Source organism: Chiloscyllium plagiosum, chromosome 26, assembly GCF_004010195.1.
Source record: "Chiloscyllium plagiosum isolate BGI_BamShark_2017 chromosome 26, ASM401019v2, whole genome shotgun sequence".
In the NCBI taxonomy this organism is placed as follows: domain Eukaryota; kingdom Metazoa; phylum Chordata; class Chondrichthyes; order Orectolobiformes; family Hemiscylliidae; genus Chiloscyllium; species Chiloscyllium plagiosum.
In genome coordinates this window covers 6,148,226-6,172,853 of record NC_057735.1, presented here as the reverse complement: position 1 = coordinate 6,172,853, position 24,628 = coordinate 6,148,226, and the positions used below count along the sequence as shown (strand labels likewise).

Sequence of the window (24,628 nt, the reverse complement as noted above, 5' to 3'; positions counted from 1 at the left end):
TGTCATACGTTTTGGTTGTTTTTCCAGTTTGCATTTATATCGGGTTCAGACACAATGGAGTGATTTCTATTCTTCTGCTCTGTTCCCATTTGAATGCAAACAGGAAATGCTGCAGTGAATAAAGATAGCAGAATTATATTGCATTTATTATTTACTATAGAGAAAAATGAACTAGAAAACTCCCTTGTGATTTGCTATGTCTTCCAAATGGGAAGCGTACTTGTGTGAACATTAGGTGAGCCAAAATCTTGGCTGTTCTTGGCTGTGATGCCCTCCACAGCCATAAGCCCCATTCACTGCTCACAAAGGGAATCATTAATTCTTACATCAGGTCTGCTCTGTTTCAAATCCTGCAATCCTGTCTGCTCCATAATATTCCTCCTTTTAAAGAATCTATCTGTTTATTAAAAAGCCAAATTCATGGACTGTTTGTGCTGAATGATGGTTTGCGATCAAATATTCATGTGGACAGTGGATTGTTTGGGTGCGTTACTGGAGGCTATGCCTTTGGTCATTGAAGCAGGAGTCAGTATGAATCTGTGCTTTAAACAAAAACAGAGAAAAGAGGAGAGCCCTCAAAGAGTGCAAGAAACAAAGATGCTTTTTGTGTTGCTATTTATTTTACAAAACAAACCTAACAGTGAGTGTAGGTGAGAGAGGACTTGAGCAATGGATGATTAGCATTTGAAATACCCATGTTCTTATTAAGATCAATAGAGTTTGGGGTGTTTGGGAATTAATGTATGATACATAGAAATATGTATAGAAAATAGGAGCTGGAATAGGCCATTTGGCCCTTTGAGCTTGCTGTCCATTCAATATGATCACAGTGATCATCCAACTCAGGCCCCTGTTCCCATTTAATCCCCATATCTGTTGATCCCTTTAGTCTAAGAACTATATCTAACTCCTTCTCGAAAACATTAAATGTTTTGGCCTCAACCTCTTTCTATGGCAGAGACTCCACAGGTTCACCACTCGCTGAGTAAAGAAATTTCTTCTCAGCTCAGTCTGAGACAGCCTATCCTATAACTTTCGCCTTTAACCCTTGGTTCTGGACCTGGTCATCAGGAATGTCCTTCCTAAATTTGCCCTGTCTAGTCCTGTTGGAATTTTATAGACTTCTACTAGATTCCTCCTCTATCTTCTATACTCCAATAAATATGGTTGTGACAGATATCACCTGATGAAGGACTGTTGCTCCGAAAGCTAGTGTGCTTCCAATTAAACCTGTTGGACTATAACCTGGTATTGTGTGATTTTTAACTTTGTACACCCCAGTCCAACACCGGCTTCTCCAAATCGTGACAGATATAGATTGTTAAAAGAAGTGGAATTGAGTTAGAAAAATTAGCTATGATCTTATGAAGTGGTCAAGCCAACTTGAGAAAATGAGAGTCCTATTTAGAGATGAGATAAGATTAGAGTCCCTACAGTGTGGAAACAGGTCCTTCAGCCCAACCAGTCCACACTCACCCTCTGAAGAGTAACCCACCCAGATCCATTTCCCTCTGACTAATGCAGCTAACACTATGGGCAATTTAGCATGGCCAATTCACCTGGCCTGCACATCTTTGGACTGTGGGAGGAAACCAAAGCATACAGAGGAAACCCACGCAGACACAGGGAGAATGTGCAAACTCCACACAGACAGTCGCCTGAGGCTGGAATCGAACCTGGGACCATGAGGCAGCAGTGCTAACCACTGAGCCACCGTGCCGCCCTAATTCTTATGTATTCCTGTAGAAAAAAATCTCAAACGTCATTCGGGAAAGTTCAAAGAAGAAAGAAAATGATTGGTTTTCATTAAAGAATCTACTTCTTTCACTGTCTCCATACATTTTAATATACTTCAAAATGCCACCAAGTGCAGTTGTTGCTGTAACTACGGAAGCCCGGCTGTCAATTTGCACACAGCAAGGGCAAGAGCTGCATGGACATCCCAAAAGCTGTAAACCCCCCTCCAAGCCACTCCCCATTCCTGACTTGGAAATATATCACTGTTCCTTCAGTGTTGGTGGGTCAAAATCCTGGAACTTCCTCCCTAACAGCACTGTGGGTGTCTTTACACCAATGGACTGCAGCAGTTTGAGAGGGTAGCTCATTGTCTCCTTTACAAGACCAGTTAGGGATGGGCAACAATGCTGACCTTGCTAGGATACCAACATTTCCTGAATGCACCATTGTGGATAATGAGCAGCTAACCAGTCCAAACAAAAGTTGTTGAGGGCATGGGGCAGCATGGTGGCTCAGTGGTTAGCACTGCTGCCTCAGAACATCAGGGACCTGGGTTTGATTCCAGTTCGGGTGACTGTCTGTGTGGAGTTTGCACACTCTCCCATTGTCTGTGTGGGTTTCCTCCCACAGTCCAAAGATGTGCAGGTTAGGGTGGATTGGCCATGCTAAATTTCCTGCAGTGTCTGGGATGTGCAGGCCAAGTGGGTTAGCCATGGGAAACGCAGGGGTAGAATGGTGTACTCATGGTGGGGACACAATGGGCCGAATGGCCTGCTTCCAGATTGGAGGGATTCTATGAGGGAAAACTAATGACCAGATCCCAGAGGGCATTTTTTCGAAAAAACTTAGTGCATGGGATCTTTTACATCCACTTGTAACTCAACCAGTACTTCCTACTGAATCTGCACTGTTGTGTGATCAGTGTTGTATCAGTAATGACTCTAGACTGGCAAATAATTTAGTTGCCCATATTCTGTTGGGGCACAGGTTCTAATCCAGCCAGGGCATCGAGTAGAATTTCATTTCAATTAGCAACATCAGATATTTAAGTAATTACAACTGTAAACTTGAGAGATTCGTAGAACGTTTCCTCATTGAATCCTGACATGTGGAAACAGACCATCCAGAGCAGGGGCCCTCCAAACAGCATCCCAATCAGACCCACCCCGTATTTCCCACGGCTAACCCACCCAGCCTTGGACACCATGGGCAACCCATCTAACCAGCACAGCTTTGGACTGTGGGAACACTCGGAGGAAACCCACGTAGACACAGGAAGAACGTGCAACCTTCACACAGACAGTGAACCCAGGTAGCTGGCGCTGCAAGGCAGCAGTGCTAACCACTGAGCCACTCTGCAAACCCATCTGGTTCATTAATGCCCTTCAAGGAAAGAAATCTGCTATTCTTCATGGTCTGACCTACATGTGACTCCAAACCCATAACCATGTGGTTGATTCTTAACTGCCCTCTGAAAGGCAAGACCCACAATTCAAGTGGCGATAGGGGAATGGGCTACAAATGCTGACTTTGTGGGAAGGGGGAGAGTGAGTGGTTGGTTATAGCTTCAACCTGCCATTGAAAATACACTAACTGCCCCCACGTTAAGCTGTAACTTGTTCTTTTACCAGTTTAACTGCAGCGAAACGAAACATTAACTGCTGCTCATGCGTGTAACCGAACTCGCTAACAGTTTAAGGAAACTGGAAGTCTTGTCCAATATTTTGATTGTGAAAGGCACTGAGTAACTCTCACCCCCGCGGTGGGTGAACCATTAATTACTGCCCAGGGGTTTACATCAGAGTACAACAGTGCAAAGTCCTGGCATAGGGGTGTGTGAGCAAAGGGTTAATACCTGGCAGAAGCAGAGTATAAAACCGAGAGGGGCTGGCTGGTGAACTCAGAACCTGCTGGAGGTGGAGTCTTAATCCATTAAGTAGCAACAGAGCAGAGGCAGCGCTGTAATTTCACACGCCAGTTTGTTGAGTTGAGTTGAGTTGCCCCTTTCTGAGCAGTGCCTTGGGAGATGTGGGACGACCGCCGCTGGGGACTCTTCAAGCGGAACCTTCAGCCCACCCTGACCCTGTGGAGCGCCTTCTGCTCCTTTGGGCTGTGCATGGCTTTCCTGGGGCCGACCCTGCTCGACCTCCGCTGTCAGACCCACTCCAGCCTGCAACAGATCACCTGGGTCTTCTTTGCGCAGAACTTCTGCGTCCTCGTCGGGACAATCATTGGCGGCGTCTTCAAGAAAACGTGAGGCTTTTTGCATTAGCCAGGGGCTTGTACTTGTCCCTGTTTCATAATCTCCCATCTTCTAATATTCCCCCCTTGTTTTCCCCCAATCTTCAGTGTTTGCTTTGTCTTTCTGTCTCTGGAATTGGCTGTTTGCTACTTTAACTGCATTAGTTTACAGTCAGCCGAGGGAATCCATTGGATTACAAATATTGGCATAAATCAAGTTCACTTATAATGGCATGGAATTCCTATTCACTACTTTGGATCAGACTTTTGGGACTATGGTTGATATTGCACAGCCCGTTTGTAATCCGGCTTTCGGCATTCACACCGGTTGAATCAAATACTGTATTTTTTTTTAAAAAATAATCAGTTTCCTTTGGGATCGTACTTTGCAATTGTTAGTTTTTATTTCCCCATCCTCACCCCCTCCTCTCACTACCCATGAGAAGGATGGAAGGTAAGCTATTGAAGTTCTCCTAATCCAGTAAAAGTTGACATGTGACTTGCTAAGGAAACATTAAAAGACGTCACTAGACTTTGGGCAGGTGGGGGGGGGGGGAGAGAGGTGGCAAGTTTTGGGGAGAGATTTGGACCTCTCTTGCTGTTTGTTCACAGGATTAGGGTATCGATGGCAAGGCCAGCATTTATTGGTCATCTTTTGGACCCCAGTATCTCAGGCACAGTGACTAAAAATTAGAATACTCGATCTGCATTTCGTTAATACCTTTCCCTCAGTACAATCGTCTCAAAATACCTTACAGCTGAACAGGTTGCACAGTAGCATAGTCATTCTGGGTGCAACCAGGTAATAAATACACTTGAATGCCTCGACCTGCAAGTTTCCTTCCAAGCCATGTACCGTCCGGACTCGGAACCAGATCACTCTCTTCATTGTTGTTAACTCAAAATCCTGAAGCCCCTTCATGTTGGGATATCTGGTTGGTATGGACAAGTTGGACTGAAGGGTCTATTTCCATGCTGTGCCATTCTATGACTATGTATGGCTAACAATACCCTACATTTACTGACACCGTACTGACTTCAACCGTCCCCTTCTGAAGGACTGTTACTGATGGACAAGGCAGGTTGCTTTTGCCAGTAACGTCTACAAATCAGGATGTTGGAATAGTCCTAGTACAGAAATTTCTAATTCATAGAATCCCTACAGTGTGGGAGCAGGCCATTCGGCCCATTGAGTCCACACCAACCCTCTAAGGGGAATCTCACCCAAACCCCACTCCCTACCCTATCCCTGTATCCCTATATTTCCCATGATTAATCTACCCTATGCATCCCTGGACACTATGGGCAATTCAGCATGGTCAGTCCACTAAACCAGTACATCTTTGAACTGTGGGATAAAACTCAATGCAGACATGGGGAGAATGTGCAAACTCCAAACAGACAGTCACCCATGGGTGGAATCAAGCCCAGGTCCCTGGCGCTGTGAGACAACAATGCTAACCACTGAGCCATCGTGCCACCTTTACAATAATAATATATAGGTAGGGGGGAGCAAAGCAATGAGAGGATTTAAAAACAATGATTTTGAAATTTCGTTGCTTATCCAGTGAGCACAGAGGTTATGGATGAATTATGTTCGGAGGCATGTTTAGGCCATGGGCAGTTTACAACAAAAAGATCATGAGCAGTTTTGGGTGACCTCAACTTTAGGAAAGGTGAGGTATGAGAGGTGCTAAACTCTGTTCAATCTACTTTCCCATTCCGTCTGTTGTGATATGGACTAATTTGAATGATCTCCTGTAGTTTGAAGTGCTAGAAAGTAAATTAATTCCAGCAATACTGGGGACTATGAATATTCAAAGGACTGAGAGTTAATCCCTATTTTGCCAATCGTTTAATTTTTAGGGAATTGATTTTGACTCTATCCAATTTATTCTGGGATTGACATGGTTAATTTTCAGTTCTATTCCATTTAACCTGGAATTCCTCCCCATTTCAATTTGAAAGAATAGTTACATTCGCAAAGGACAGAGGTGAAACATTTTAATCTGTAGACGATAAGATTGTGTGCAAACGTCAACAGGTCGTGAATTTTAACAAAACAATTTTCACCTTGATCTCCTCTTGAGAGAAAATACCAAATCTCTCATTGTGTGTGCATTTTTAACAGATTACACTGCTTGATGTGGGCTGTGAATAAGTGATAGAAAGTTCTAGAAGCAGTGCAGTTGTAATCCCCAAATTCAGGTGTTAGGAGAATAGACACTCCCATAAAGTTCATAAATTTCTTTTTAATTACTGGAAGAGGCCATTCAATCTATGATGTCTGTGCTAGCTCTTTGAAGGAATTGTCCAAAATTTCCAACTTTCTGATTTTTCTCCAAAGCCCTACAAATCTTTCTTTCTCAAATATTAATCTAGAGACTTTTTATTGAAAGTTGTTTTTTTTTTGTTGTTCACTCACGGTAGCCCTTGAGATGATGGTAATGAGCTCGGGATAGGCAATAAATGCAAGCCAGCCAGTCCTGCCCACATCGCACAAGTGAATGGAAAAATGTAAATAAACATTGTTTGGGGGCAGGAGTAAGCCATTTGAACTTGCTCCTGTATTTGATAAGAAGCTTTTCCCACCATCCTTGCATGAACTTTATTCCATTTTTATTCACGTTGGGGTTGTGGGCATTGCTGGCTAGGCTAATGTTTATTGCCTAGTTGTCTTTGAGTGGGTGGGGGTGAGCTGCTTTCTTGAACTGTTGCAGTTTTCAGGGTATGGAAAAACCCATAGTGCTGTTAGGGTGAGTGTTCCTGGAATTTGACCAAGTGACAGTGAAGGAACAGTGACATATCTCCAAGTCAGTGGGTAAGGAGTGACTTGAAGAGAATGTGGAAGGTATGGACAGGGTGAATACTCAAGGTCTTTTCCCCAGGAGAGGTGTGTTCAGAACCAGAGGGCATAAGTTTAAGGTGAGAAGGGAAAGATTAAAAGGGACCTAAGGGGAAACTTTTTCATGCAGAGTGTGGTACATGTATGGAATGAACTGCCAGAGGAAATGGTGGAGGTTGTTACAATTACAATTAAAAGGCATCTGGATGGGTATATGAATAATAAGCACTTAGGGGGACATAGGCCAAATGCTGTTAAGTGGGACTTGTTAAGGATATCTAGTCAACATGGATGAGTTGGACCAAAGGATCTGTTTCCATACTGCATAACTCTGTCTCTAAGATTCTTAAAGCTAAGGCTGAGAAAAGTAATCAAGCCCATTTAAATTCATACACCCAGAATGATGGTTGTAGAATCTCACTAATTCCAGGATTTATCTGAACACTTTATCTGGAGAAGAAAGAAGGAGAAAACAGATGTTTTAGGATGTTTGAAATCCGTCTGCAGCTGATTGCGTGTTGTACAGTATATACAGTTGTATTTTATGAAACACAGCAAGTAATTTACCTGCACAAAAATCCCTTAAGCTGTGACACGACAGTGACAATGCGACAATCTTTACTGATGTGATTTGAAGAGTAAGTATTAGTCAGCACGCCCTTTCTTCTTCTTCAAAATGGTGCTAATGATTCTGTTATGACCATCTGAGAGGACAGATGAGGTTTATTGTCTCATCCAAAAGAGAGTACCTCCAACAACACAGCATACCTTCTGTAGTGCACTGGAGGGTCAGCTGAGATTTTGTCCTCCAGTATCTCAAGTTTGATTTAAACTCTCAATCTGCTGTGTTGTTTAGTGCCATGTGTCAATCCAGAACTTAACTCTTGTACTTTTCTTTTGGGTGCCTCTGGCCAGACGAGCAGTTATTAAATGTTCAATTCAGCCGCTTGCTAGCAGATCTCAGTTAGATTCGTGAAGCAGCCAATTGACACCTGCATCCAGCTGAATTTAATGATACATCAGGGATTAACTGAGAATGGAATGATTTGCCCATGCTCCCAGAAAGCCTGTTGAGTTTGCTTGTGATCTTCTTGAGCACAGGGGGGTCCCACTTTCAAAGGCACTTAGTGCCAAATCAAACAACACCTGAGGTCACGCAGAGGATAGCTGCTGAATGCCACATCTCTGGCCCTGCATCCAGGTTCAACCCATTCCTCCCCATCCCACCCCAAACCTCCCAACTCCATGACCCTCCATCCCACCCTCACTCAGATCTGGCCTGGGGGGTCATTTAAGGGTACCACAGTGGATCAGTGGTTAACATTCATGCTTCACAGTGTCAGGGACCTGAGTTCAATTCCGCCCTGGGGTGACTGTGTAGAATTTGCATGTTCTCCCTACGTCAGCATGAGTCTCCCCCTCAAAAGATGTGCAGGTTGGGATGAATAGCCATGGGGAAATGCAGGGTTACAGGGATGGGGGGGTGGGTCTGGATGGGATGCAGTTTGGAGAGTTGATGTGGAAGTGATGGACCAAATGGCCTGCTTTCACACTGCAGGGGTTCTGTGATCCTGGTGAACAGACTGGCATGAGCTGCAATGAGACAAAAACAACTGCTGATGCTGGAATCCAAAGTAACCAGGCAAGAGGCTGGAAGAACACAGCAAGCCAGGCAGCATCAGGAGGTGAAGTGTTACATCTGAAACATTGACTTCTCCACCTCCTGATGCTGCTTGGCTTGCTGTGTTCTTCTAGCCTCCTGCATGTCCACATGAGCTGCAATGAGTCCCATCAGCCAGTTAAATGCCTGATGGGCATTTAGTTCAGTTAGGCCCCAGTGAGCTGATGCAGGCTCCTCCAACTAGCGGACACATTACATCCTGTCCATAGTCATTAATCATAGCCTTTCAACCTATAGTTCCTGAGTTGGTTCTATTACCAAGAGCCAATGTCCTGCCTTATTCCTACAAACCATTTCTATTCAAATAATCATTCAAAGTTCTCTTGATTTGAATGTGTCTCCACCACATTTCCAGGCAGTGACACTGATAGTGGCCTTTATTTAAGATTTATATAATTAACTAAATTGAAATTCCCTTCCTGCTGCAGTGGAATTTGAACTCATCATTCTGGGTCATTTGCCTAGCCTGACTACGTGCCCAGTAACATAAAACTAAATTGATTAGTAGGTCTTATTTGAAAAATGTGGTGCTGGAAAAACACAGCAGGCCAGGCAGCTTCTGAGGAGCAGGAGAATCGACGTTTCGGGATTCCTGAAGAAGGACTTATGCCCGAAACGTCGATTCTCCTGCTCCTCGGATGCTACCTGGCCTGCTGTGTTTTTCCAGCACCACATTTTTCAACTCTGATACTCCAGCATATGCAGTCCTCACTTTCTCCTAGTAGGTCTTATTTCTAGGATACAGAATTGAAAAGGAGAGAAGGTATGCCAAATTTTTATCAAACTTTAGTTTGACCACATTTAAAGCATTACTGCGTTTCTGGTTACTATCAGGTGAAAGATATAAAGGGACTGTGGAGAGATCAGAAGTGTAAGAATGAAACATGAGGCTAACAATATCAGGAAAGGATTGGTCTAATTCTCTTGAAGGAAGATGGCCAAGGAGTGACCTAATAGTGGTCTTTAAAACTACCAATGGCTTTAATTGAGGGGATACGAAGAGAATATTTTCTTTTCTCTTTATGGGGAAAAAGCATAGCCAGAAGTGATTGATATAAGATGATCACCAAGAATCCAATAGGCTGTGCTGTGCTTAGAGCTGACAGTTTTTGGACAATACATTGATTCTTTGCTGAAGTACTGGTGGGAATTGGGAATCCTGAGATTCCCAATATACACTATTGGAAACATTTAGAACAGATGGAACTTCAAAGTTGTGGCAGTGGAAAATGTAAAACTAGGAATGAGATTGGGGTCATAGGTAACCAACCAGTTTGGAACAAGGGCGCAACGTCTGTTGTGCATTTAATGGAATGGCAGTATGGAGCAAGGATCACTTGCTTTCAAGTTGAATTAAACTGTTGAATTGTATATATTAATATAGGGACATAGAATCGAAGGAGACAATATTACTCAAGGATCTGCTTGCTCATTCGGTTAAATCAGGGTTGATCAGCATCTCAGCTCTTTATAACACCTGTCCCTCCTATTTCTGGAAACCTTTCCCCATTCAAAATCTGTCAGGCTCGTTTTGAATGCTCTTTAATCGCTGGCATCCACAACCTTTTGTGGGAAGGAGTTCCCGATTTATGTCACATATCACTCCTCCATTTGACGGCCACACTTACAGCTGCCTGTATCCTAAACACCGCAATTCTCATTCTGAACCTCTCTGCTTCTCAACCATTTTCTCTCACTCTTTAAGATGATCCTTAAAGACCCATACCTCTGACCAAGCATTGGTCACTTGTTTATAATATCATCTTGTGTAGTTCAGAGTCAGATTTTTTTGTGATAATACACTTATGAAGCTGTCTGGGATGGTTTACTTCATTAGCAGCAGATATTGTTGACATAGAAATTTGCCACAGAGGTTGGGTTGAACTTACAGGCTGTCTTTTACAGGGTGCAGACTATTTACAGTGATGATTGGGATCAAACACACTTATATTAATTTTAGTCCTGGTCATAACTATAGTGTAAATAAAGTTTGGCTGTCAGGAACAGAACTGTACAAAGTGGGAAAGTGTGAGGTTATGCACTTTAGTAGAAAGAATCAAGGTGCAGACTATTTTTTTAAATGGGGAAGGGCCTCAGAAATCTGAAACACGAAGGAATAAGGAGTGCTAATTCAGGATTCTCTTAAGGTTAACATGCAGGTTAATTTGGTAGCTAGGAGGGCAAATACAGTGTTAGCATTCATTTCAAGTGAGCTAGAATATAAGAACAGATGTACTACAGTGTAGACGGATGAGGGAGGGAGTTTAATTGAATCTTACAGAATACTGAGAGGCCTGAATATTGGATATAGAGGAGATGTTTCCACTAGCAGGAGAGACCATAAAATGAAGACTCAGAAGGGATGACCCTTTAGAATTGAAATGAAGAGGAATTTCTTCAGCCAGAGGATGGTGAATCTGTGGAACGCATTGCTGCAGAGGGGTGTGAAGACCAAGCCATTGAACATATATAAGACAGAATAGATGGGCTCTTGAATAGTAAGGGGATCAAGGGTTTTGGAGAGAAGGCAGTAGAATGGGATTAAGAAGCATATCAACCATGATCGAATGGTGGAGCAGACTCAATGGGCCGAATGGACTAATATTGTTCCTATATCTTATGGTTTAGTGGTCCATATACTCAAAGTTGAATGGCCCACATCCACCTATTGGTTTGAATGAAGTATTTCTCATCTCAGTCTTAAATGATTGACCCATTTCCCCAAGTCTGTGCCTCTGTTTTCACTGGCTGAGATATCTAAAACAATCAGTCAGCATCTACCCCATCAAGTCCTTTTAGAATTATGTATGTTTCAGTGAGATCGCTTTGGATTCTTCTAAACTACAGATAACATAAGAGCAGTCCTCACATTTGCCTGCAGATAACATAAGCCCACCTTACTCCCCCTCATCTCTGAACAACTCCCAGGGACCAATGTGGGGAACTCTTGCTGCACTGCTGACAAGGGCATTAAAAATATGCAGACTACACCAGATGTGGCCACTTGTAAATGCATAATTGGAACAATGCGTCTTTATGCATGTGCTTGAATTCTCTGCAATAAAGGCCAACATACCATTTGCCTTCTAAATTGCTTGCTGCAATTATATACTGACTTTCTGTTCCCCTGTCCTGACACACCCACATCTCTTTGAATATCAATACTTACAAGCTTCACAGCTTTTGAAAAAAAAATCTGTATGTCTGGCTAAAGTAATTAATGTGTACTTCAGTTGGTGTTGACAGTCAAACTTATTTTTCTTAAATCAAGAGAGGCACCTACCTTGGCTCTAACGCTGGAAGGTATTTTGATTTTCCAGCATCCCGGATGTGGTTTTCTTTACAAGGTATAATGACTTTGTTTCTAGCCAATTGCATAGCCACAACATTTGCAAACGTAAATCTTAGAACCAGTAAAGAAACCGTTTTAGCTGCAGGTTGCTATAGAATGGCCACAGCACATAAAGAGGCCATTTGGCCCATTGTGTCTGTACTGACTCAGTGACAGACATGTGTTAGCCACTGTTAGTAAACAAAGGCCCGTGGGTGGGCTTGAAGCTGAAGTTGAGAGTTTCACAGCCTGTGAACTTGGGGAGAAGGAACTAGGGCAAGCCAACAGAGATGGATGTGATGAGTAAGTAGTACTCAGGGGGACAGGGCATGTAAAAAGAATGAAACTATCTAAGGTTCCAAGTAACTTTTTGTATGCAACTCGTGATCTGTTTAGAAACTGAGTTTGATGTGTGCAGTGCACCGATTTAGTGACTGATACTGCAGCAGCCAATTTACAACAAGCTGCCCACTGCAGGCTCACTTGTGGCACCAGCGGAACAGAAATGTCCAAAATTATTGAAGCAAGAGTAGGCCATTGGGCCCATCAAGCCTCCTCTGCCATTCAATATGATTATGGCTGATCATCCAACCCTGGTACCCTGTCTAAGAAAAGGAGAGTTGACACAACACACCCGTCCAAAATGTTAAGAAATTGACAAAAACATAAAAGTACACGTCCAATTCAGTTGTGATCAATGCTGCTGTCAATGCCTGTATGTATAGAGAAATGCAAGAACCTGTTGAACTGGTCTCCTAACTCGCCAAACCCTACAGTTTTGAACTCAACCACCCACCTCACAGATTTGGAGATGCCAGTTTTGGACTGGGGTGTACAAAGTTAAAAATCACACAACACCAGGTATTAGTCCAACAGGTTTAATTGGAAGCACTAGCTTTCGGAGCGTCGCTCCCTCATCAGGTGGATATGGACCACAACCACCTGGTGAAGGAGTGGTGCTCTGAAAGCTAGTGCTTCCAATTAAACCTGTTGGACTAACACCTCACAGAGATATTTTTTTTCTCTCCATTGATTTAGCTCTTGATGGATTGTCAAAGACAGCCCAATAACTTTATACCAAAACTTGCTTCAAAAGAACAATATATTCTGTCTGGCTGTGTTATGCTAAATGTATCTACAGTAACAACTTGGATTTATATAGCAGCGTGTAGTAGAATTTCTCAAAGCTCTTTACAGCAATATAGTCAGGTAAATGTTCAGTGCTACTGCATCCAGAAGAATTTAGGCCAGGCATTGCAAAGTTTGTCCAGAGTTAAGTATTCAGAATCATTTTAAATGGAGCAGGAAGATGTGGAGAGGCAGAAAGTTTATGGAGAAAATTCCAGAGGTTGTAGCATCCAGACAGGTAAAGACTCCACTTCCAATAGTTGAGTGATTTGGAAAAAAGGAGAAAGTGAGGACTGCAGATGCTGGAGATCAGAGCTGAAAATGTGTTGCTGGAAAAGTGCAGCAGGTCAGGCAGCATCCAAGGAACAGGAGAATCAACGTTTCGGGCATGATTCCTGAAGAAGGGCTCATGCCCGAAACATCGATTCTCCTGCTCCTTGGATGCTGCCTGACCTGCTGCGCTTTTCCAGCAACACATTTTCAGCTCTGATTTGGAAAAAAACCAGGGAGGCACATATTGCCAGTATTGGAAAAGTGCAGAGACCTGGGAGAATGTAAGACTTCAGGTAAGAGGTACAAATGTGTAAGGACTTGAATGTGAAGATTTTATGTTTAAGACCTTGCTGGGCTGCAAGCCGATATTCGTCAGTGAACACAGAGGTAATGTGTGAATGGGAGCTGGAGTGGGTTAGGGTACGTGTGAAGCTTAAACAGTGTCAGATGGGAGATTGAGCAGAAATGTATTCAAAATAATTGAATTTGGAGGTGGCCAATGCATGGATGAGAATCTCAGCAGCTAATGGGCTAAGGCAGGATCAGATGAACTCTCACGAGTGAGGATGTAAATCTGGAACCATGCAAAATATTTTTCTTTTTGAAGGAATGTGGAAACATGGTAGCTCAGTGGTTAACACTGCTACCTCACGGTACCACGGACCTGATTTTGATTCCAGCCTTAGGTGACTGTCTGTGAGGAGTTTGCACATTCTCCCTGTGTCTGTGTGAGTTTCCTCTGGTTGCTCCAGTATTCACCCAGTGTGGAGGATTGGCCATGCTAAATTGCCTGTTGTATCCAAGGATAAGACATAGAAGCATACATTAGGCCATTTGGCCCATCAGATGAGCTCTGTCATTCAATCATGGCTGATACGTTTTTTAACCCCATTTTCCTGTCTTCTCTCCATAACCTTTGATACCCTTGGCAATCAAGATCTTATCTATCTCTGTTTTCAATATACTTTCTGACCTGGCCTCCACAGCCTTCTGTGTCAATGAGTTCCATAGATCCACTGCTCTCTGGCTGAAGAAGTTCCTCCTTATCTCTGTTCTAAGAGGTCTTCCCTTTACTCTAAGGCTGTGCCCTCTGGTCCTTGTCTCTCCTGCCAATGGAAACATCTTCCCAACTTTTGTATGTAGGTTAGGTGGGTTAGCCATGAGAAATGCAGGGTTACAAGAATAGACTAAGGAGGTTATTAAGTGTTTTATGGTCAGCCTTAGTGAGATTAGGTTTATATTCCAGATCTTATTACTTGGATTTGAATTCTACCAGTTACCATGGTGGAATTTGAACCCCAGCCCTCGGTAGCTTAGACTGGGACTCCAGATGACTCAGCCATAGCCGTTATTCTGGATTAGTGGTGCTGGAAGAGCACAGCAATTCAGGCAGCATCCGAGGACTGGGACTCCAGATGACTCAGCCATAGCCGTTATTACTATGCTACTACCGCCCCATCTCTCTGTTCACATCTTTGCCATACACCTGCAGTATGGTAGTTGATAGGGGGTCAATATGAACTCAGTGGGCTGAATGACCTGCTTCTACACTATAGGATTTTATGAACTTTCTGTTAATTCCTCTCCTGTATTCCTACCCTACAGCCCTGCAAATTTCACCTTTTTATGCATACATCCAAACCTGTTTGAAAAGACCAACTCTCGCGATTTGAGCAGTTGGTCATAAAGTTCCGAGAGCTGTGTGTTGAAGGCTGTGGGAGAGTTCACTCTGGCGCCCTAGTTGTTATATCAACATCACTGAACCAGTTTATCTGATCGTTGGCATGTCATGGATTATGTGAGCTTATGTAAATTTGTGATCACATTTGCCACATTTCAACCGTGCCCACACTGCAAAACGTACCTCATTAGCTGGCAAGTGCTTTAGGGCATCCGGAGTCCTTGAAAAGTGCTACAAAGGTCTTTATTCCTTTAAATTTGTTTTTAATGTCCGATCAGGCGTTACCTTTCATTATCATATGAATATATTGACATAACACCTTCAGAAATCTCACATTGCCCAAATTGGCTTCACAGCTTATAAAGTACTTGGCTAAAACGGAGGATCTCCACACGGAGAAAACTCCCTTTGATAACACACCTCAGACTGTGGACCTAAACCATTCAATCAGGAAGTCACATAATTGGTCTCCTGTACTTTATTTATTCTTATCATGGGATGTGGGCATTTATTGCCCACCCCTAGTTACCCTTGAACTGAGTGCTAAACTAATTGACAGCAGTTGAGAGTCAACCACATTGCTGTGGACCTGGAGTCACATGTAGATCACACCAGGTAAGGACAACTGATTTCCTTCCCATTGGTGAGTCAGATGGATTTTTACAACAATTAGCAAGAGTTTTATGGTCAGCCTTAGTGGGTCTAGATTTATGTTCCAGTTCTTATTGATTTAAATTCTCCAGTTACCATGGTGGGATCTGAACCCCAGCCCTCAGAGCCTTAGACTGGGACTCCAAGATGACTAGCCCATAGCCATTAGCACTATGCTATTGCCATCCCAATCTCTCTTGCTTGCCACAGGCATGCAATATGGCAGTTGATGTAGCAGGGTAAAACTGACATGAGGCTACTTTTGGACCAAATGGCCTGACTTTGTCGAGTAGCTTCAGTGTGTTTTTGTGTCACATTAATGTTAATGGTGCAACATTACAGTTTGTACTGACTGCACTGTCTACTTGCCAAGCAGTATCTACAAATACAGTGGCTCTAATTGGGCAATGTATTGGACAAGTTGCCCTTATGCCTCTCTGGTATTGCACTTGAGGAAGTATCGTTTACATCACTGGTACTCAGGACCCTGCTATCATAGGAATAGAGACTATTCAGCCCCTCAACTCTGCCAACATTCAGTTAGTTCATTACAAATTTGTATTTTATCTCCACGAACCCACCTTCATCCCACAGCTTGTATTATCATTTACAAATGCCATTTATTCTGTTGTTTCGTCAATCTGAGTTTTGAAGTGTTCACATGATCCCTTTCAAAAGCTCTTGAGGGATGGAATTCCAGATTTTGATTGCTCCTTGTGAGAAAGATTTCTTCCTGATATCATTCCTGAATGACCTGGCTTTATTTTTAAGATTATGCCCCCTTGTCTTAGACTTCCATCCCAAAGAAATTGTTTAACTTTAGCAAATCCATCAACTCTAAGCATGTTAATGAGCTCACCCATTAATTTTTTATAATTGAGGGAATATAAATATTTGCTCATATAATTTACTCTTTTAGATGTGGTGTCACACTGGTGATTCCGCACAGCACTCTCTCCAAGGCAGATATATCCTTTCTAAGGTGCAGTGCCCAGAACTGAATTCTAAATGCAACCTGGAACTGAAAAAGGGGCACTTAGAAAGTAATAAATTTTTAGATGTTGGCAAATTTGATGGGCCAACACTTTATCAGAAGAGGCAGCTTAGAATTTGCATAACAAAACATGCAGGTGGACAAAATAATGCAAGATCAAATTTAATGTTAAGAAGTGTAAAATGCTACATGTTGGATAGGAAAATGGACAACATAAGCAGCATGATATTAAAGTAACCAAAATTAAAGTTGAAAGGAGACTACAGACATGTATTAGAATAATGCCAGGGATGATCACCATTAATTATCTGGCTGTCATGAAACAGGGATCATGCTCCTCAGAGCAGGAAAGTGAAGAGGTAATCGAAATTGTGAAGAATTTTTGATAAACTAGAATAGGAAACCAATAAGGCAGTTCACATTCAAGGACACTGTCTTAAGGTTCCCCAAAAAAAGAGCTAGAGTCTTTTTTACATCTTTGTGATCTGAAATGCACCACTTGATTTAATAGCAATTTCAAAAGGGTCATGAAATATATGTGCAAAGGAGAAATTTTCTAGACTGAGAATGACCTTGGGAGTGAAGCTAATAAGATCTTCTTTTCAAAGATGGGCTGACTGGCCTTCTGCTGTACAGAAGGATTTCTGAATTTTATGAATCTTTTTCAGTTCAGCACTACCCAGTCCATATGAAAAAACCATTAAGAAGATCAATAGAAAGATGTACTATGTGGCCAGAAGGAGTTAATAATCAAACTTTATAGTGCTCTAGTCGAATTGCATTTCAAACACTGCATCCATTTTTGGTTGCCAAGCAACAAGACGCACAGAAATGCTCAAGATAGTACCGAGAAGAGCCTTAAATGAGGCTAAGGGCGAGTGTAAGAGGCTTGCATTTCAAGTGAGGAGTGGGATTTTCAGTCTTGTTGTTGATAAAGACTGCCTCACTGCAGAATGTGGGGATAGGATTTGTGAGAGGTACAGGGTTGTCTAGCTGAATAGCCTCCTTCTAACCATAACCTTTTCCATGATTCAAGGATCTTCCTACATTACAAAGAATCCAAAGAAAAGAGACAGGGCAGCTGGCACAGTGGGTCCCTGCTGATGTTTACACCAGCCTGCACACACCCGCCTTCATCTTCCCCTCGATTCCTTTCACCTTCCATGCACTTGCCTGACTTAGATTAGTTCAGGTGAACATCTTATGTAGTCGCAATTTCCACATTCTCACAAGTCTCTGACCTGTAAGATTTCTTCTGAATTTCCTATTGGCTATCTTGTATTTATGACCTCTGTTTGGGTCCCTCACAGATGGAAACTTCCATCTTACATTGGGTTAACTGCATCTCCTGAAATGCAAGTGTGCTTTCTTTCTTTAAACATGAAAAGATTTCTTAAGAATGTGTTCACAGAATTGCAGAATAGAAGGAAAGCATTCAGATCATTGTGTCTGCCCCAGCTCTCTTTCTAGAGTCAATCTCCTTTTTCCCCTCTGCCCGCACACCACTTCTGTCCAAATAATCATTAAATGGCCTCCATTGAACCTGCCTCCACCACATATCCAGGCAATGCATTCTAATCTGCCACCTAACTTTATATTCCCATCTTTGTTTTATTTCTGTGAATACATTTGGTTAACAAAATTTTTAAACAATTTAGGATTTAAATTTAACAATTTATTTGTCATCTTTACCTGTTTGCAAAAAAAGAATTCCAAACCTTTGTGTGTAGAAGTGGTGTCTGAATAGGTCTGAGGAAGGGTCACTCGAGCTGAGACATTAACTCTGATTTCTCTTCACAGATGTTGCCAGACCTGCTGAGCTTTCCCAGCAACTTCTGTTGTTATTTCTGATTTACAGCATCCACAATTCTTTTGGTTTTTACTCTATGTATCCACTCAGTTTCCCTTAATCATAGGATCCTTACAGTGCAGATAGAGGCCATTCAAGTCTTCAATGACCCTTCAAACAGTATCCCACCCCATCCCCCTAACATTTGCCATAGTTGACCGACCTAGCCTACACACAACAGGACAATTTAGCATGGCCAATCCACCTAACCTGCATACCTTTGGACTGTGGGAAGAAACTGAAGCACCCGGAGGAAACCCATACAGACAGTCACCCAGTGCTGGGAATGAACCTGGGTCTCTGGCACTGTGAAGCAGCAGTGATAACCACTGTGCCACAGTGCTGTCCTGTCTTAAGCATCAATTGAAGCAATCTTTATCGTCCAAGCTCAAGGGGTAGATTATCTCCGTTGGCTAGCTGTTTTACAATGTAGAGTAGTGCTACAGCCATGGGTACAATTCCTGTGTCAGCTGAGGTTACCACACAGGGTCCTCCTTCTCAACCTCTTCCTGCCCTGAAGTGTGGTAATCTCAGGTTAAGCCACCACCAGTCGTCTCCCTCTCTCTAATGAGAGAGCAGCCCAATGATCTGGAAGACTATGGTGACCTTACCTTTGAATACAACTCTGGCTTTTCTAATCCCTTTCACCATTTTAATTTAACTTGCCTTCAATACCAAGGAGTATCTGAAAAGATAAAGAATAGACGAGGGGAAGAGTGTTTACATTTAGGTAGAACTTTCATGCCCTCGTGACATCCCCAAGAGCTTTACAATCAATGAATCCTATGTTCTATGCTCTAATTCCTTTTGGAATGGAGTCTCTGGTGGGAATTCCTGCAGTTGGGTCATTAAGACTCTAGTTCCCTGCTTCAACCACAACCTTTACATGGTAATCTGTACTAGATTTTAATCAAGTTTTTTTTGATATTCCTCTCATCAGCTCTTGGAGCAAGATTATACCTTTGTTGAATTAAATGACACTTCATTTTAATTTTGGTTGAGGATGTGTTGTATCAGGTGGAGCTGATTGAACCTTTTTCATACAATGAGCTACAATGCCAGTGGAGACTTGGCCCATTCTAGTAAATCCTTTCTGTACTTCCTTCAAAATCTTCACATTCTTCCTAACCTACGGCACCACAATAAGCTGTGGTACACCAGCTGAGAAAGACGCTAGTTTTACTTAGGTTTGGAATACCTACTTGCTTTTATCCCCTGGTCCTCTCTGGCCCAGAACACAGAAGTAAAGGTGCCACCCAAGTGGATAGGGTCGTTAAAAAAGCATATGGTGTTTTGGCATTCATTAACAGGGGGATCGAATTTAAGAGCCGTGAGGTTTTGCTGCAGCCCTACAAGTCCCTGGTGAGACCACACTTGGAATATTGTGTCCAATTCTGGTCGACCTACTATAAGAAAGATACAGAGGCTTTGGAGAGGGTGCAAAGAAGGTTTACCAGGATGCTGCCTGGACTGGAGGGCTTGCCTTATGAAGAGAGGTTGAATAAGCTTGGACTTTTCTGTCCGGAGAGAAGGAGGAAGAGAGGAGACCTGATCGAGGTGTACAAAATAATGAGGGGAATAGATAGTCAATAGCCAGAGGCTTTTCCCTAGGGCAGGATTGACTGGTACGAGAAATCATAGTTTGAAGATATTAGGAGGAGAGTATAAAGGAGACGTCAGAGGTAGGTTCTTTACACAGAGAGTTGTGAATGCATGGAATGCATTGCCAGCGGTGGTGGTGGAAGCAGAGTCATTGGGGACATTTAAGCGATTGCTGGACATGCACATGGGTTGAGGTGTACGTAGGTTAAGTTACTATATTTTACATTAGGATTAAATCTCGGCACAACATCGTGTGCCAAAGGGCCTGTTCTGTGCTGTACTTTTCTATGTTCTATGTTCTAAATCTTGAACCTTCTGAATTACCCCAGTGAAAGCAGTCGGGTCCCAATGGAATCTATTTGTACTCCTGAAGTATTCAATAAGGCAGATTTTATCAATACAAAGCCAGGAAATTATGCTAAACCAGTAGAAAATATAAATTTGATCCTAGCTAGATTGTTCAGTTTCTGGGAACCCCTGATTTTAGGAAGGCTTTGGAGAGGGTATCAAAGAGAAACACTGCATTGGGACAGGCAGAAGCTATGGGACAGACTGGAGAAGCTGGGATTGTTTCTGTTGAAGCAATAAGGCTAAAAAGAGATCTGATAGAAGTATTGTAAATCAGCAAGTGTTTTAATTGGATAAGTAAAGAAGAATTGTTTCCAATGACTAAAGGACACAGGTTTAAAGTGACCGCAGAAGAATCAAAGTTGAGATGAAATGAAACAAAGAACTGGGGCTGCTGAAAATCTGAAACAAAAACAGAAATTGCTGGAAAAACACAACAGGTCTGTCAGCATCTCTGGAGAGAAAGAAGAGTTAACACTTCAAGTCCAGTAACCATTGTTTGAGGTGAGGAGTTTGATTAGTTAGGATTTGGAGTGCATTGCATTCTAGACAGATTCAATAATGGCTTTTGCAAGTACCTGCTGAAAAATGATTGTAGGGCAATGAGGAAAGAATGAGAGTCTGGATTAACTAGGATGCTCTTCAAACAGTCTGTTGAGGCACAATGAGCTGAATGACCTCCTCCAATGTTCCACTATTCTATGCTGGAAATATTGATGGTCTTATTTACAATTCTGTTCGATATGATCATCTCTCTGATGCAGCAGAAACTGTTACCAATCAATTACCAATTGATCAATAGCATCTAACAGTTTAATTGCTGTTTTACTGACCAGATCAAACAAGATCATATTAGATTTTAAACTCATCAATATGATTTGGCGCTTAATAGTAGATGTTAGTCCATTTATCCCATGGGTCTCAGCTTCAGATAGTCATAGAGATGTACAGCATGGAAACAGACCCTTCGATCCATGGTCAATATGATTTCCTCATTAGTGAAAGAAGCAGATGCCAATAAATGTAGCAACAGAAGGAAGGCTATGTGCTTGTGGAAAGTGAGTTGCCTTTAATTTTATTCCACCTTACTAATAAGCAACTGTCCAGCTGCCAGTTTGCAAATGCATGATTTATCTTGGGATCCATAAGTGATAGTGCCCTTCTCAATTAGACAGTGGATTACACTGTTCCACTATGGCCCACTCATAGCTGTGAACAACAAGTTGCATTTACATTGTGTCTTTAACGTAGTAACATGGAGATCGCAAAGCACTTCATTGGAGAGTTATCAAATAATATTTATTACTGAGCCACAGGAGGTTATATTAAGTGCAGGGTTTTGTCAAAAAGGTAAGTTTTAAATTGTGCTTAATTTTTAGTGGGGGCCAGATAGGTTTGGGGAGGGGGGAGTTCTGGAGCTTAGAGCCCCCCACAGTAGAAGGTGCAAATGTCAAAGGTGAAAGAGAGCATGAAAACTACAGAAGAAAGCAGAATTGAAATTGGACTCCAGTTTCTCCTGAGGGAAAGTCTGTACAGGGCGAAAGTGTGGACTGCAGATGCTGGAGATTTCAGAGTCGAGAGTGTGGCGCTGGAAAAGCACAGCAGGTGAGGCAGCATTCAAGGAGCAGGAGAATTGAGGTTTCGGGCAAAAGCCCTTCTAAAGCCTATACAGTACAGGCTGCTACATCTCAATGATACCTCACCATGTGATTCCTTCTGCTGCTGGACTCTTGAAGGTATTGGCAGTGTCAGGGCCAGACTAATTTGCACAGTACTAATGGGGGGGGGAGTGGTGGTTGGGTGGAACTGGTTTGCATAGTTGGATTCTCAGTTGAATAATTCACTTGGCAAATTTTTTGAGGAGTATATTTATTTGTGATAATGTTCCACCCAGTGAAGGCAGCACGATTTAGCCGCCCAGCTCTGCACTGAAATCAAAACTTTAATCGCACCTCTCATTTATTTCTAACATTTCAGGCTAATTTCAACTGCAGTTAATCATGAGTCATGGAATGTGTTGTCAATGTATTCTTGTCATGAATGTAAATGACCAGTGGCTATGTTAACTGTTTGCAAATCTGAAAGCTGGAAGCGAAATAACGCCCCATGCCACCTCAGCAACAATCTGTGTTTATGTAGCATAGCAAAAAAGTTCCAAGGTGCTTTAACAAGGTGTCAGCAAAGACAATTTGACTATGAGCCACATAAAGAGCTATTAGGATAGGTGAGGTAGGGTCTAAGATGTAACTTAAAGGAATGAGAAGCTGAGAGGTTTTGAGGGGAAATTTCAAAGTCTCGGACCCAGATCAGTGAAAGTTCAGTAGTGACAGAAATTGGAGATAAGCAAGGACTGGAAGGAGTGCAGAATTCTTGGCGGATTTTAAGAAATAAGGCCATTCAGTTTCTTGAGCCTATTCTACCAGTTAATAGAATCATGCTTAAGCTTCTACCTTACCTTTTCTCCTGCTGTATTCTCTAAGGCTGCCATTATGGCTCAAACATAAATTCTACATACAGGAGAACACTAACTTTGTTACCAGATGTTAGTTTTTTTGTTCATTGAAACTCTAGGTTTGTCAATGAGACTGATTATCTAACACAAACAACTTTGGTCTGTGGTTTCATGCTCACTGGGAGTTTCTCAAATACAGGTTTTTCCATAAAAACAGATCAATTGCCCCAAACAGTGCCTGATGACATTTACATTCCTTGAATACATGTAAGTCTAACTAATTTACCCAACACATTCCTGTATCCCTTCAGTCCACCTTTTCTTCAACAATCCAGTCATGAATTTTGACAAAATTGTCTGCCTTCTCATCACCTCTCCCTATCTCTTCCTCCTTACAGTTTGATAACTTTCAGTAAAATCTGCTTTCTTCCAACTCTGGAATTTTGCTATCATTAACCTCCTTTCCAGCACCATTGATGTCAGTGCTTTCAGCTATCTCGGTCGAAACTCAAATTTGCTCAGTAAACCTCTCTCCCCATCTTGTTTGATGTTCCTTAAAACCATCCACTTTGATAAATGTTTTGGTTATCTGCCTAAATAATTCACAATGAAATAGCTCACTCTGGGCTTGGCATCAGTTTTTGTTTTAATGTTGCTGCAAAACAGTGCTGTATAAATGCAATATATAATATATAAAATGTGCAGTTTTTTAAGATTGACTCTTGGTCATATAGCCTCTTAACTATTTCTCCTGTAACCCTCCATGGTCTGATCAGGATCCCACAGACTGTCTCCTTTTACCAGGTGCATCCTGTAGCAAGTCCTCATGTTGCCTTGTGCCAGCTTTCTCTCTTCTAAACAATACCAATGTCACATTGCATGATACAAGTCCAATTCTATACACTTGCAAGCCCCATTTAATCTGATTAGTCAACATCATAGGTGCGGGTTCTAAATTATGTTTATTTGTCCCATTCATAGTTAGACCGCTTCTCATCTCCCCTTCCCACAATATCCCACCCCCCATCACTACAGCAAGAAAAACCTAACTAAATATAACATATCCTTCAATTGTCCTTTTGGTGATTTGTGTGCAGTTCCCAGCTGATAATGACTTGTTTTTGATTGTTGATTTAACTGCACATGACTTAACAAATAAAGTAATAATGTGCTTTCCATTGTATTGCTCCTACCTCTGTTAAAAACCCTTGACGTACAAATGTCATTTCAAATCATGATTCCAGGTTTATTTCGCTTAAGTCTGGGTAACCCACGCTGAATGAAGTGATTGTTCACTTTAATGAGTCACTATTGTGGAATTTCAATGCATGTCTTAACAATAGCAAGTTTCAAAGTATTTCTATGTTTTGCGAATCCTTCTAACCCAGCAGTCCCTTGTGAAAGTACGACTCAGTGCAGCTGCACTTGTGGGAGATGGGAATGGTGGGCGGACAGACAATAAAGGGTCAGAAGGTTGAATGTTAAGGTCTCACTCCCAAGACTTGTGCGCAGAATGTAAGCTAACTCTCTGTCTGTGCCAGTACTGGAGGAGTGCTACTCTGCGACAAATTTTGAGCATTGCTGGGGAGCAAAACAAACACATTTTATTGAAGCTTTAACAACTTTGCGTCCATCAGGGCAATTCTGAAGCGGCACAGTGGCTAGCACTGCTGCCTCACAGCACCAGGGTCCCAGGTTCAATTCCAGCCTTGGACAACTGTCTGTGTGGAGTTTGCACACTCTCCCTGTGTCTGCGTGGGTTTCCTCCGGGTGCTCCGGTTTCCTCCCACAGTCCAAAGATGTGCAGGTTAGGTG

General features: G+C 42.3%; 1 protein-coding gene across 1 annotated transcript in view; it reads left to right on the top strand.

Annotated features, from left to right (window-relative positions):
- Positions 1 to 3,636: 3,636 nt before the first annotated feature.
- mfsd4aa (major facilitator superfamily domain containing 4Aa) overlaps positions 3,637 to 24,628 on the top strand; it is a 61,164-nt gene continuing 40,172 nt past the window's right edge. The window contains exon 1 of the mRNA XM_043716380.1: positions 3,637 to 3,990. Within this exon, the coding sequence (XP_043572315.1) occupies positions 3,764 to 3,990 (227 nt within the window). The 5' untranslated portion in view covers positions 3,637 to 3,763. The remainder of the gene's footprint in view (positions 3,991 to 24,628) is intronic.